The sequence below is a fragment of the Oncorhynchus mykiss genome, chromosome 29, assembly GCF_057628025.1.
Source record: "Oncorhynchus mykiss isolate SJ-2025 chromosome 29, ASM5762802v1, whole genome shotgun sequence".
NCBI lineage: Eukaryota > Metazoa > Chordata > Actinopteri > Salmoniformes > Salmonidae > Oncorhynchus > Oncorhynchus mykiss.
Window position 1 is genome coordinate 43,535,639 of NC_143050.1, and position 15,474 is coordinate 43,551,112.

Genomic DNA, 15,474 nt, shown 5'->3' on the forward strand with positions numbered 1-15,474 from the left:
TTTTCGATCTAGTATAAATTGGCTTTTAGGAGATTATACATTTCCTGAGATCAGTTAACATGACCATTATAGCATTTGCTTTTAATTAAAATTCTGTGAAAAACAAGGTTCAAGCCTGCGTTTACCACAGACCTTGTTTTCAGTGTTGATCTAAAAACACAATTTTCCCATAGGATTTGTCCAACGAACCACGGCGGAGTTTGTGCCTACAAAAGATGCCATTACTATTGCTCTCTATAGCAGCTGGGTCTGGCCTACCTAGTTAATTGAATACAACATATTTTCCAGCAAGTGGTAGTCTCACTTCCCTTCCTTCTCAAACCTCATTGTGACTGCTTTGTGTGATGTATTGTCTACCTTCTTGCCCTTTGTGCTGTTGTCTGTGCCCAATAATGTTTGTACCATGTTTTGTGCTGCTAGGTTGTTGTCTTAGGTCTCTCTTTATGTAGTGTTGTCTCTCTTGTTGTGATGTGGGTTTTGTCCTATATTTATATTGTATTCATTTTTAAATGTTATTCCCTGGGCTTTTGCCTTTTGGTAGGCCGTCATTGTAAATAAGAATTTGTTCTTAACGGACTTTAAACAGGACAGCCCTGTGCCCCTCTGAAGAACCATTTAATCTACTGGCACATTGAATGTTTCCTCTCCAAGCACTGTGAGTACCCCTATATATTTTCTTTCAATTACTATCAAGAGTCAATCACATAGACAAACACAATCACATTATAACACAATGTGATTTTACTCCTTGCTTGGACTAACTCATTCTTTGTCCAACTGTGTTTTTTGTCCTCCCAGTCAAATCCTGTCCTGTCCTTAGCGGAGGAGTTGGGCTCTTCAACATCATCCATCCATGATTAACTTTTTTCTGCACTGAAGCCTCTGAACACCTCAACCCTGTCCTGCACTGAAGTCAAGCCTCCAAACACCTACTCATGCCTCATACAATCACTGCTGCCCTTCCCAACAGTGTAAGATGCTCTCATTCCTATTCCCCATAATAGTTTACTATAAATGTCTTTTATAAACATTTTCGGTTAAAATAATTTGTCTTTGATGATTTTTCAAATGCGCTTTGTTGTTCGGTCCGAGCCTATAACGTAGGTCTTCCATCCTCCTCACTCTTTCAAGTCACCAGCCTCCACTGGTTTCTATACATGTAAGGAAAAACTCAGGGCCTGTTATCTTTCATTATATCAGCTGGGAGTGCAACCTGACCTCCACCCGGTGTCTTTTCCACAGGAGGCCATCTTGATCTCGATGTCCAGCCTGAGGAAGAAAATCGCAGCCACATTTCCAGACAAGGCCAAAGGTTCGTAACAGGAAGTGGCCACTGACAAACCATCACTGAAAGGAAGTCAAAAGGACTAATAGTTCACACCTTTTATACACTTCTGGGATCAAATGAATGGACATTCTGTACCATCAGCATTTTTTATTCAAGGATAGAAGATCACAGCACAAGTGAAGAACCATAAGATGTTCTTGGAGGTACTCCTTGTCTTTTGTATCAGGTCAGTAGGTGTGTTCCATCTATATCCACTGTTACCCTTTTGTCTTATGTTTCTACTATCCCCTGTGTATAGGATTCCATGCGAATTTAAACATGTACATGCATCTTTTATCAAACGTTATTTGTTCTCAAGACACACATTACAGAACATTCATGAAGAATAACAAGTCAATCAGCACAATGCTAACAATAAATAACGCAATACATTCTTTTGGATCGTTCAGACTCCAACAGCTGCATGCCTCAGGATGTCACAGAGGTAAAGGGTCAAAGATGACGAGACAATGTTTGTGTCATGGTTTGACAGGATAAAACAAACTCTGCATCCAGTACAGCACAGTTGTGTGAATGCCTTAATCTCACACACCCCTACATTCAACAGGAACGTTATGATTCCATTGGGTTGGCACGAGCCAACCTACAGTGCTATAAATGTAAGCTTAAAGTTTTCTGTTGGTATTTTTACTGTGTTAAGTGAAAGCCACACAAGGTTGGATTGGATAACGTAATGCAACAAACATGTCACTTAATTTGAGCCATACTGTCTATAAGCATATGTCTCTGAAATGAATTCCTTTAACGTCTAGGATAATACAATCTCCCCTCAGTATGAGAAAGTTGATATTATATTGTATTATAACATTTGCTTTTGAGGACTTTTTTAAAACAAACATTAGAAACATGTAAAAATATTTTTTGTTTGTTTATATTTACATTAAACATCAGTTGCCCTATAATTAGAAATGTGTTTTTTATTTTACCAAACTAGCTATAAAAAAAAGCATACAAATCTAAGGTTTCCAGGAGTTACAGTTTGTGTGTGGAATGTGGAGTGTGGAATTTCATTGGAATTTCATTTTCTACTGTACACAGAAAAACAGTATTAACTCCTGTAAAACTTAGATTGTACACTTTTGTAGCTAGCTTTGTAAAATAAAACACATTTCTAATTTATATTATTTGTTACAAACCAAGCCCACAGCTTCATATGTGAAATAAATACTCCATGTATTTCCTTCAAGTCATCACAGGGCTACAGTACTTCCCAAGAGAAATGACTACCTTTCAGAGAAGGGGGCATACCTTGTGAGAGGAACCAGTCATCTCACCATGTGGGGTGAGTGAAGGTGATATTATACTGCTTGGCCCAGTGTGCGAACACCTGTTTCTCCGTGATGAACCGATGGTGGGGTCCCTTTCGGCCCTTCTCGTTCTGCAGGTAGGTGACACACTCTTCTGGGCCCCTGGGCTTGTAGTAGTGGTAGGGCATCTTCTTGGGCTGGGGCTTTTTTCTAGGAGAAGGGGTGCTACAAATGACTGCATTGACAATGTGCTCCAAGACAATCAGCATACATAATGGGTAGCAATTACTCTATGGCTCCTTTGTAGACAAGAAAGATAGATACCCGCACACTGTCGAATGCTCCCCTCGCTGTTTTACAGTGCAACGTTTCGACCCAAAAGTCTTCGCCATGCTTCTTTCATAGGAACACAATCATAATACATAATATTACATTGTGTATATGAAAGCAATCCTGTCAATTGCAGACAATGGTTTCATAATAATCAGTATTATAGATTAACCATTTGCTCACTGAACACATTAAGGATTACACAATGTAATAGTTTGATTTAAGTGATTGATAGATCGCTATTAGCGATTTATCGTTATGTTTAGCCTTGTTCATACTCACCCACAGTGACTGGGTGGAACCATCCCGTACACTTTAATATTGTCACACATCTCTATGGCGATCACCATGGTGAACCAGCCAGTGCTCAACCAGGACTGAGACTTCGCTCTTTGGAAGGAAACCAAAGGATAAAAATGAAAATGTTAGTGAGAAAAAAATATATATTAAGAAAACTTTTGTATTTCTTGATAGGGCCATTTCTATCATTAGATGCCAGGAAAATCCTCATGTTGTGATCATCATCATTAAGAAATGTAATTAGAATTCAATTAGAATTTGATTCATGAATTGAAGCTGAATCCCATATTGAATTGAAATTTCATGAAACTGAATTAATTTCGCATCATCCCCATTGTTCCATCCTCATCCCCACCTTCATCCCTTTCACCCACCTGTCTCGCCCAGTCTCTTTCTGAAAGAGTGTATCAAACTTGTGCATCTTGCTGGGCGTGATTGTGAAGCTGGACAGGTTACTGTAGGTCATGCTCACTCTCTGGATCAGACGGTACAGCGTTCCTTTAGCCTCTCTCCCAATCTTGGTGGGCGGTCCCCAGAATATGACCGCAGAGTTTGCTTTATGATCCGTGTGGTTGAGAAACTCGGTGGGCCGCCTGACCACCCTGAACACGCTGGAGTGGGCCACCACTCTGAGAGTGGTCCGGTTGCCCACGTCACGCTCGTACCCTGTGGTGGGGGCGTCGTTCATGCGGATCACGCACTGGGTGTGGTCGATTTCCGGTCCGGCCCCGCTGCCCAGTACATGGCTGGAGCTGGTCACCAGAGCACAGTGGTGGCAGTGCAGGGTCATATTCTGGAGAGGGAATGGATAAATGTCAGAAAATATATTCAGTATATAATTCTCTCTCTCATGCGGGTCGTTCCATTAAATGAGTCCCGTTTATCCATTTGATATTTAAGTAAAAATTGTGCACCAATATTGGATTTTAAAAGCCCGCTATATTAAATGAAGTGCCCTTTAATATAGACCACATGCGAAATGCAATACATCTGATTTTTATATGAATAATGACTTGCCAAAATGTCCCTATGTGCACTCTGATTTCTCAGGAAGATTAACCCACGTAGCCCCCAAAACTCTCTCTATATATATATATATACATAAGATTTTCAAATGAAATTTAACATCTCATAGTCAAATCATAGTGTAAAAGCAGGTGAGCCGTTTCTACTGGTGTTCTGTGGTGTAAAATTACACGTCAAGCCTTTTACCCAGACAGACAGTTGCCCCTCACAAGCTTTAAGAAATCCATAGATAGACATTCAGTTTCGCCAGTTGCGATCAAATAAAACATTTATCCTCATCAATCTGCACACAATACCCCATTATGACAAAGTAATAAACAGGTTGACATTTTTGCAAATTTGGAACCACCAAGACTCTTCCAAGAGCTGGTCACCCTGCCAAACTGAGCAATCAGGGGAGAAGGGCCTTGGTCAGGGAGGTGACCAAGAACTGGATGGTCACAGACGTTCCTCTGTAGAGATTGGAGAATCTTCCAGAAGGACAACCATCTCTGCAGCACTCCACCAATCAGGCCTTTATGGTAGACTGGCCAGATGGAAGCCACTCCTCATTAAAAAACACACAACAGCCCTTTTGGAGTTTGCTAAAAAGGCACCTAAATGACTATAAGACCATGAGAAACAAGATTCTTTGGTCTGATGAAACCAAGATTGAACTCTTCGGCCTGAATGCCAAGCGTCACATCTGGGGGAAATCTGGCACCATCCCTAAGGTGAAGCATGTTGGTGGCAGCATCATGCTGTGGGGATGTTTTTCAGCAATAGGGACTGGGAGACTATTCAGGATCAACGGAAAGGTGAACGGCGCAAAGTACAAAGAAATCCTTGATGAAAACCTGCTACAGAGCGCTCAGGACCTCAGACTTGGGCGAAGGTTCACCTTCCAACAGGACAACAACCCTAAGCACACAGCCAAGACAACGGAGGAGTGGCTTTGGGACAAGTCTCAATGTCCTTGAGTGGCCTAGCCAGAGCCCGGACTTGAACCCAATCTAAAATCTCTGGAGAGACCTGAAAATAGCTGTGCAGTGATGCTCCCCATCCAACCTGACAGAGCTTGAGAGGATCTGCAGAGAATCGGGGGAAACTCCCCAAATACAGGTGACAAGCTTGTAGCATCATACCCAAGAAGCCTTGGTTGTAATCGCTGCCAAAGGTGCTTCAACAAAGTACTGAGTAAAGGGTCTGAACACTTAAGTAAATTAGATATTTCCGTTTTTTTGTGGGGTACTGTGTCGATTGATGAGAAAAAAAAAATTGTAATACATTTTAGAATAGGGCTGTAACGTAACATTTTGAAAAAGTTAAGGGGTCTGAATACTTTCCAAATCCTCTGTAGGTGGGAATTTCAGTACTTCAGCATAGCGTTTTCTCATGGTTCTATTTAAAGTCATGTTTTGAGAAACTTCCATAAAAACATTGGTAACATTCAAAGAACATTCTAAGAATGTCACTTAACCTTTCTAGCGCAACATTCCACTGAAAAGGCAGCGTGTGAAATTCATTTTTTTTCTTTTGAAATATGTCACTTCACACATTAACAAGACCAATACAACAAATGAAAGATAAACATGTTGTTAATCTACCCATCGTATCCGATTTAAAAAATGCTTTACAGCTAAAGCACAACATATGATTATGTTAGGTCATAGCCAAGTCGAAAAAACAGCAATTTTTTCCAGCCAAAGATGAGTCACAAAAAGCAGAAATATAGATCAAACTAATCACTAACCTTTGATGATCTTCATCAGATGACACGCATGTATGTTTTGTTCGATAATGTGCATAGTTATATCCAAAAATCTCAGTTTACATTGGCGCCTTACATGCAGTAATGTTTTGATTCCAAAACATCCAGTGATTTTGCAGAAATACTCATAATAAACATTGATAAAAGATACAAGTGTTATTCACAGAATTAAAGATAGACTTCTCCTTAATGCAACCGCTGTGTCAGATTTTTTAAAAACTTTACGGAAAAAGCATAATCTGAGAACGGTGCTCAGAACCCAAAACAGCCAGAGGAATATCCGCCATTTTGGAATCAACAAAGTTAGAAACAACACCATAAATATTCACTTACATTTGATGATCTTCATCAGAAGGCACTCCGAGGAATCCAAATAGCCACTTGTTGTTAGCGTGTTCAGCCCAGTAATCCATCTTCATGAGGCGCAGGCACTTCATCCAGACAAAAACTCAAAGTTCCGTTACATTCCTTTAGAAACATGTCAAACGATGTATAGAATCAATCTTTAGGATGTTTTTAACATAAAACATCAATAATGTTCCAACTGGAGAATTCCTTTGTCTTCAGAAAAGCACTGGAACGAGAAGTAACCCTGTCGGGAGCGCGTCATGAGACCAAGGCTCTCTGCCAGACCACTGACTCAGAGGTCTCATAAGCCTCTCCTTTATAGTAGAATCCTCAAACCAGTTTCTAAAGACTGTTGACATCTAGTGGAAGCCCTAGGAAGTGCAACCTCATCCATATCTCAATGTGTACTCGGCAGGCCAAGCTTTGAAAAACTACAAACCTCAGGACGTCCCACTTCCTGGTTGGGTTTCTCAGATTTTCACCTGCCATATGAGTTCTGTTATACTCACAAACATCATTCAAACAGTTTTAGAAACTTCAGAGTGTTTTCTATCCAATACTACTACTACTACTACTACTACTACTAATAATAATAATAATCATCATGTATTAGCATCTGGGACACAGTAGGAGTTAGTTCACTCTGGGCACGCTATTCATCCAAAAGTGAAAATGCTGCCCCCTATCCCAAAAAGGTTAAAATCCTACATTCCATTCTCAGCTTCAATAAAACTCTCATTCTATCTTGTTAAGTAAATTCAGCCACACCTGATCCTAATGAGTGCTTTTTTTCCTTTGAAATGGGGTCTGTTTGAATAGACAAATTAACAGCTTTGTATGAGTTAAATAAAGATGGCATGCTAGCTCCATCCTGGTGGCTCAGTTGACTAATTCCATGGATGGAGAACACAATAAAAAAGTGTTTACATGATTAATGCCAAAGCAAATTTATTTCCATGTGTCCTATCTGTGCTTGGAGTTCAAAACACTTAACCCAAACTAAGCTAGCAGTATTATTAAAAGTCTTATTGAAACATGTTCTCAGAACATTACCTTCAAAACAACCTGTAATGTCCTTTCTTCAAACGTTAATGAAACCTCCCTGCAACCTAAAAATGTACATTCCCAGAACAGCTGACATTTACCTTACGTTCTCAGAACGTATAAAAACAATGTTTTGTTTTACCGGTCAGGAAACGTATGGCTTTGTTCCCAGAACCAACAGGAAACCAAAAACATTCCCACAACTTCCAAGGAACCAAATGTGCTAGCTGGGAAGCTTCCATTCCCTTGTCACAAGGGGATTTGCGGCTGATTTTAAGTCAACCCTGCTACTTTATTTGGCACATAGAATAAAAGAAAAAAAAGAGTGCCTCTCTCTTGAGATGGGAAAACATTTAGATGATTAAGTTGAACATGTGCGTTGAGTTGAACGTTTTTTCCCCCCACCAAGTTACACTACACAAAAGGGACTCATTTAATGAAAACCCATGCACAAATATAAACATACAGTACATGTGCAGTGTAAACAAGCACACCACAATTCTACACAGCTATATGAACACAGTTGTATGGACTGCAACAGCTTTCCACTAGGGACAGTGAAGTTTTACTTCATTTTGGACTTGGGATGTTCCTAAAAATAAATGCATGTTTTGTTTTTGGGCTGTGCATGATTGCGTCTATGAATCACGCAGTACATAGCTACATTTAACCAGTGTTGAAAAAATGAATGTATCCACCGATACAACTTGATGCCGCAAGTGTGAGCGGGAACAGGGTTCAAATTACACCTAGACTGCTGGAGGTGCCCTAAAAATAGCTGACTTGACCCAGATTATTTGAACCCTTTGGGGGAAGCAAATAGTAATGTTTTTATGCTTCTGGGTGGGAGTACATTTATATGTTATACTGATTGTTACAAGGGTGCCCTGCATATTAATATGATTATTACCACCATATTATTATGTTGGGTAAGCTTACTGTAGGGGAGAGTGGGGTAAGTTGAGCTAAAGGGATACATTGAGCCACTCGTTAATAGGAAACCATACATAAAATTAATAATTTGACCAAATATTTAGGAAGAGGTCATCATTCCAGAGTCTGAAGGATAAGATCACATGGAAAAAGTGATTAACACATTTTTGGGACCTAACTTGCTTGAGGTTTTATGATGCTTGTATAAAAACTAAAGTAGATAATTTTAAGATTGTTCTGTACATCAGTTGGGGTCTCTATAAGCTTCAATATGAGGTCCTAAACCTGGCATGAAAGTGCATCCTTGCAGTGGTGTAAAGTACTTAAGTAGAAATACTTTAGTCGTCATTGATATTTTACAACTTTTTACATCACTACATACTAAAGAAAATAATGTACTTTTTACTCCTTATATTTTCCTAGACACCCAAAACTATTCGCTACATTTTGAATGCTTAGGAAAATGGTCAAAATCACACATATCAAGAGAACATTCATGGTCATCCCTACTTCCTCTGATCTGGCAGACTCACTAAACACAAATACTTGATTTGTAAATTGTCTGAGCATTGGACTGTGCCTCTGGCTATCAATAAATACATAAAACATTGTGGTATAAGCAAATTTATACTTTTACACTTATCCTTAAGATATTATAGCAATGACATTTACTTTTGATACTTATGTATATTTAAAAACAAATACTTTTAGACTTTTACTCAAGTAGTATTTCACTGGGTGACTTTCAAATGAGTCATTTTCTATTAAGGTAGCTTTACTTTTACTCAAGTATGACTTGTAACTGTGTGGGCTAATATAGTAAATGTTTGCCATAGGGTAAGTTGAGCCAATGGCCATAGGGTAAGTTGAGCCAAGTACAAAGTGTTTGTTACGTAGTAAGCCAGTAAGCCAGTGTTAAAATATGCTTCAAACTATTAAAAAGACAGTGGTTTGGATTGTGTTAAATTGTTTGGGAAATAAAGATATACATGGATTTAAAAAGGTAGTGGTAATACTCAATTCAGTACTGACACTTCTAGGCGGCTGAACTTACCCTGTTCCACAGCTCAACTTACCTGTAATGTTTACATTAATTCTTGAGGGATACACAACATCCTGAAATATGTAGATATCTTTGTTAGAAACCATACTATATTTCTCTAGACAGTTCAATTTGCCCCACTCTCCACTACCTGTTTGTAGTGTACTGCATGTTCTGATTAAATACTTGTTCTGCCCCATGTACAATATGTTGAAAAAATATATATATTTTTGGTTGAGCTCCCATGCGTTTTATAATAGGGTGGCCTTCTTGACCAGGTCTCCAGGATTAAATAGACGTTCCATAGAATGTCTGTCATTCCAACCCTGAGTGTGAGTTACCTTGTTTCCATAGACAGCAACATAGCCCTCCTTCCCTGCCCATTTCTTGAGGTCGGTGACTTTGATGGCGTGATGAGGCGTGGACGCCCTGAAGGGACTGTATAAGGGGCTGATGTCGTTGGCACTGTTGGAGCTATAGAGGATGAGGAGGGTCATAAGGAGGAAGATGGCTCCGAAGATCACCATCTTCTGGCTCTGCTGCCCTTGCTGGAAAAGATGAGGGGGGTACATGTAAATGATATACATCAAGTTATTGCTGTGTTGTTTGTTACTCTTTAGTGACAGACTGTTACAGGAAGGTAACAAATCGATTAACTGGCCAGCGTGTACACTGTATTTGGTTCTGGGTGCCGGGATCAATGTTAGTGCTTTGTTGTCGATCTGACTTTCAGTAAAAAAAATAAAAATTGAAAGCTGCTCAAATCCCATTTGCAGGGCAAACTGGTGATTCAAACTCCTTCACTTTTTCCACATTTTGTTATGTTACAGCCTTATTCTAAAATTGATTAAATTGTTATATAAAAAAACTAATATATTTTAACTGAAATATTACATTTACATAAGTATTCAGACCCTTTACTCAGTACTTTGTCGAAGCACCTTCACCAGCAACTCATGCTGCCAAACATACCCTTGTAAAACTGACCATCCTACCAATCCTCGACTTTGGCGACGTCATTTACAAAATAGCCTCCAATACCCTACTCAACAAATTGTATGCAGTCTATCACAGTGCAATCCGTTTTGTCACCAAAGCCCCATATACTACCCACCATTGCGACCTGTACGCTCTCGTTGGCTGGCCCTCGCTTCATACTCGTCGCCAAACCCACTGGCTCCATGTCATCTACAAAACCCTGCTAGGTAAAGTCCCCCCTTATCTCAGCTCGCTGGTCACCATAGCATCTCCCACCTGTAGCACACGCTCCAGCAGGTATCTCTCTGGTCACCCCCAAAACCAATTCTTTCTTTGGCCGCCTCTCCTTCCAGTTCTCTGCTGCCAATGACTGGAACAAACTACAAAAATCTCTGAAACTGGAAACACTTATCTCCCTCACTAGCTTTAAGCACCAACTGTCAGAGCAGCTCACAGATTACTGCACCTGTACATAGCCCACCTATAATTTAGGCCAAACAACTACCTCTTTCCCTACTGTATTTTAATTAATTTATTTAGCTCCTTTGCACCCCATTATTTTTTATTTCTACTTTGCAAATCTACCATTCCAATGTTTTACTTGCTATATTGTATTTACTTTGCCACCATGGCCTTTTTTTGCCTTTACCTCCCTTCTCACCTCATTTGCTCACATCGTATATAGACTTGTTTATACTGTATTATTGACTATGTTTGTTTTACTCCATGTGTAACTCTGTCGTTGTATCTGTCGAACTGCTTTGCTTTATCTTGGCCAGGTCGCAATTGTAAATGAGAACTTGTTCTCAACTTGCCTACCTGGTTAAATAAAGGTGAAATAAAAAATAAATAAATAAAAATTACAACCTAGAGTCTTCTTGGGTATGACACAACAAGCTTGGCACACCTGTATTTGAGGAGTTTGTCCCATTCTTCTCTGCAAATCCTCTCAAGCGCTGTCAGGTTGGATGGGGTGTGTCACTGGACTGCTATTTTCAGGTCTCTCCAGAGATGTCCAGGCTCTGGCTGGGCCACTCAAGGATATTCAGAGACTTGTCCTGAAGCCAGTACTGCATTGTCTTGGATGTGTGCTTAGGGTCGTTGTCATGTTGGAATGTGAAGCGTCACCCCAGTTTGAAGTCCTGAGTTCTCTGGAGCAGGTTTTCATCAAGGAATTCTCTGTACTTTGCTCCATCCATCTTTCCCTTGATACTGACTAGTCTCCCAGTCCCTGCCGCTGAAAAACATCCCCACAGCATGATGCTGCCAACACCATGCTTCACCGTGGGGATGGTGCCAGGTTTCCTCCAGATGTGACGCTTGGCATTCAGATGTGAAGCTTGGTTTCATCAGACCAGAGAATATTGTTTCTCATGGTTAAAGAGTCCTTTAGGTGCCTTTTGGCAAACTCAGAGGGCTGTGATGTGCCTTTTACTGAACTGTGGCTTCCGTCTGGCCACTCTACCATAAAGGCCTGATTGGTGGAGTGCTGCAGAGACGGTTGTCCATCTGGAAGGTCCTCCCATCTCCACATAGGTACTCTGTAGCACTGTCAGAGTGACCATCGGGTTTGTGGTTACCTCCCTGACCAAGGCCTTTCTCCCCTGATTGCTCAGTTTGGCCGGGTGCCCAGCTCTTGGAAGAGTCTTGGTGATTCCAAACTTCTTCAATTTAAGAATAATGGAGGCTACGGTGTTCTTGGGGACTTCCAATGCTGCAGACCCTTCTTGGTACCCTTCCCCAGATCTGTGCCTCGACGCAATCCTGTCTCGGAGCTCTACGGACAATTCATTTCACCCCATGGCTTGGTTTTCACTCTGACATGCACGGTCAACTGACAGGTGTATGCCTTTACAAATCATGTCCAATCTATTGAATTTACCACAGGTGGACTTCAATCAAGTTATAGAAACACCTCAAGGATGATCAACTGAAACAGGATGTACCGGAGCTAAATTTCAAGTCTCATAGCAAAATGTCTGAATACTTATGGAAATGTAATATGTTTCATTTGTATACATTTGTAAAAATGTATAAAAAAAACAAACAGTTTTTGCTATGTCATTGACGGGTATTGTGTGTAGGTTGATGAGGAAATGTTTTAATTTAATCAATTTTAGAATAAGGCTATAATGTAACAAAATGTGGAAAAGGGGGTCTGAATACTTTCCAAATACACTGTCAAGTTTAGGTTTATTTAGCATCTTTGCACCATATGCAACATACATAATGTTATGCTATAAAATTGTACAAAACATAGGCCTATTATGGACAGTGCATCAGTAATTATACTTGATAGCAAATTCTACAAAAACAGTTAATTTAATCTAGAAATAAGCATTTCAGGTGCCTTGTAGTTATATTTATGAACAGTAACTGAGGGTGTATCAATACTCAGAATTAACTTACCTTGTCAACTAGCCTCAGCCCCATGCTTCTAGATCAGGCTGAGCGACATCACATGTTATGTGCTTTTCTGGCCACCACCCCTGTCAAGAGTCAGATGATCCATAATGAACACACTTTCATAGGCTGCTATGTGCGTGTGCTTATATTGACAATACCATGTCACTAATCCTGTTGTAGGTCACAATGGGAAATAATACAAAAGCAATATATTGTGCTGCAGAATAATCTAGTGTTTATTGCATTGCAAAAAAATAAGGAAAATAAAAAACTAAATGTTTGCCATAGGATGGTTGCCAAATTCTTGAGAAGTGTGCAATTCCGAATGATAACATAAATCAGCCTAGGCCCTGTTTTACAGAACAGGTGCAGTGGTTTATCAAAACAAACACCCCTGGTTTAAATAGAAAGGGATATTTGTTGCGCCCACATTTCATTTTAGCGCACTGAAATCTGTTTGGACAAAACTGTTAATCCGAGCCTATCGAAACACATTAAAAAATAACAATCAAATAGAATAAAGCTATCACTATGGGAGACATGACAATTTTCCTAAACCAGTTGCCTTACCGCTCACGCAGCCAGACATCAGAGACGATTCGTGTTGACACCATAAATAGCTTTATTTTAAACCATAATAGCGGTCATTCAACAATAACAGTGGATTAATGACAAAATGCAATGAAAACGAGGGTTGCTTACCAACTCCGAGTTTTATCCATATGAGTTCCGTCCGTGCACCATTGACGTTTGATCTGTCAGCGCTTGCACCATCTTCCTGCACAATTGTAGGAGGGGACTGGCTCCCCAGCTAGCACATTTTGATAATTGGAAGTTGTTGGAACGTTCGTTTTTAGTTTCCCCATTGGCTCTGGGAAAGAAGTCATACGTTCTGACCGGTAAACAGAACGTTTTTAAACATTCTGAGAACAGAAGTGAAAATTCCCACATGTTCTTGGAACTTAATTTTTAGGTGCAGGGAGGTTCTGAGAACGTTTTACTATGGTTCCCTGAAAGTTTTCCTAGGAGGTTTTATTAACGTCTGAGAATGGAAATGATAGGTTATTGGAGGTAATTAAATAACGTTATGAGATCATTCTCTAAATGTTGTGAATGTTTTGAACGTTTTGAACTAAATTTAAAGGATATATGGAGGTTTTTTAATAACTTCCTTAACTTTCACAGAATATTTCAGTAAGACTTTTAATAACCCTGCTAGCTTAGTTTAGGTTAACTGCTTTGAACTCCAAGCACAAATTAATTTGGTTAGGCATTAATCATGCAAACCTATTGTTTATTGTGGCATGGCAGTGAGATGTAAATCAATGCTCTTCTGTTCTCTATCCATAGAATTAGTCCACTGCGCCGGCAGCATGGAACTAGCATGACATGTTTTTTTAAACTCATACAAAGGTGTTAATTTAAGTCTATTCAAACAGACCACATTTCAAAGGAAACAAGCACTCATTAAGATCAGGTGTGGCCAATTAGTGGGCGTGGCCAACACACCCAAACACACTTAAGAGTTGTTGATGCTGAGAATGTAATTTTTAAAGTATTCACACCCCTTGACTTTTCTACATTTTGTTGTGTTACAGCCTGAATTTAAAATGGATTAAATTGAGATTTTGTGTCACTGGCCCACAGATAGACTAAATAAAGCCATGGCAAAACCTGCAGAAAATGTTATGCTGAAAGACTGAAATTCCCACAGAAGAACATTGTTTGCTAATGTTCTTACCTATTTGAGAACATTCCCAATGTCAAACCAGTTGGACAACATTCCTAGAAGTAATGAAATACCAATAAAATAACATTCCTTAAATGTGCTGAGAATGGTCCGAAGCTAATCAAGTCTCCTGCACCATTTCTAGAAAGTTGTGGGAAGGTTGTATGCAAAATAACCATAGGACAACCATGCTCTCAACAAGCTCTGAAACATGTGGTTCAAAGAATGTTATGTGCTAGCTGGGTTGCGTCATCAACATTTCATCACTGCAGTGGAAATGCCAGGGATTTCTTGTCTAATAGCTGGTGTGTTTTATTATTACATATAATTTACAGCACTGTCAGCTCATACAATAAATACAGTATATTATGTATGGCATAAGAATATGATAATCATGATGACTGAGCAATTTCTGGGTTGTACGTTTGGCAAACAATTAGATATGAATGAATAATGGGCCATTGTATTTATGTAACTATTTCTTGATTATTAAGATGTTTAGAAATAATTTATAACGACACAGAAGCTAGTATTTGAGGATAAATTGCAAACATTGAGCACCATCTCAACACTAGGTGGTCTCTCATTAAACCATATCAATGTGTGTTAAGATCACCAGAATACGCAGCACAGCTGATCTCAATTTCTGCCACCATATACCACTCAGAGATAATCTACTGTGGCAATTTAGGCTACTCTACACATTTTGATGTAAAGCTTGTGTTGGTATACTTACTTTTTGCCAATTAATTTAATCCATGAGTACAACTTGTCATATCTTATCAAAAGAGGAAAATAAAGTATTCCTAAACTATCTACATCTAACATTGGTAATTTATTCAAGCCAATTATGATTGAGTTAATATAATCTGTTTTCATTCAGTTATAGTCTAATCAATTTATGTCAAATTATATTCTAATGTGGCCCAAACATAGAGGTCTATAATATACTGTATTGTACTTTACTGTATAGTAAACTCGAGGAGTACAGTT

At 39.4% G+C, this 15,474-nt stretch overlaps 1 protein-coding gene across 9 annotated transcripts; it reads right to left on the bottom strand.

The window, feature by feature from the left end:
• Positions 1-1,420: 1,420 nt before the first annotated feature.
• Positions 1,421-13,570, bottom strand: LOC110509509 (alpha-N-acetylgalactosaminide alpha-2,6-sialyltransferase 6). 9 transcript variants are annotated; one of them, XM_090227287.1, is made up of 8 exons: positions 13,455-13,546; positions 12,756-12,835; positions 9,710-9,916; positions 9,403-9,442; positions 3,600-4,018; positions 3,208-3,315; positions 2,920-2,988; positions 1,421-2,805 (listed from the first exon to the last, which is right to left on the bottom strand). In XM_090227287.1, the coding sequence occupies exons 5-8, from the start codon at positions 4,013-4,015 to the stop codon at positions 2,619-2,621; spliced, it is 780 nt and encodes a 259-aa protein (XP_090083413.1). In that variant the 5' UTR covers positions 4,016-4,018; positions 9,403-9,442; positions 9,710-9,916; positions 12,756-12,835; positions 13,455-13,546; the 3' UTR covers positions 1,421-2,618. The 9 variants fall into 9 exon arrangements, with proteins under 9 accessions (XP_090083413.1, XP_090083411.1, XP_090083412.1 ...); XM_090227285.1 differs by having other exon boundaries at positions 2,920-2,991; XM_090227286.1 differs by having other exon boundaries at positions 2,920-2,991; positions 13,459-13,532.
• Between the last annotated feature and the right edge of the window lie 1,904 nt (positions 13,571-15,474).

Coding starts and splice junctions, on each gene's coding strand:
- LOC110509509 (XM_021590410.3), bottom strand. CDS start 12,779: ATGGGGCTGAGGCTAGTTGACAAG. Junction 3,316..3,599: donor AAAGAGACTGGGCGAGACAG/GTGGGTGAAAGG, acceptor TTCCTTCCAAAG/AGCGAAGTCTCAGTCCTGGT. Junction 2,806..2,919: donor GAGCATTCGACAGTGTGCGG/GTATCTATCTTT, acceptor CCCTTCTCCTAG/AAAAAAGCCCCAGCCCAAGA.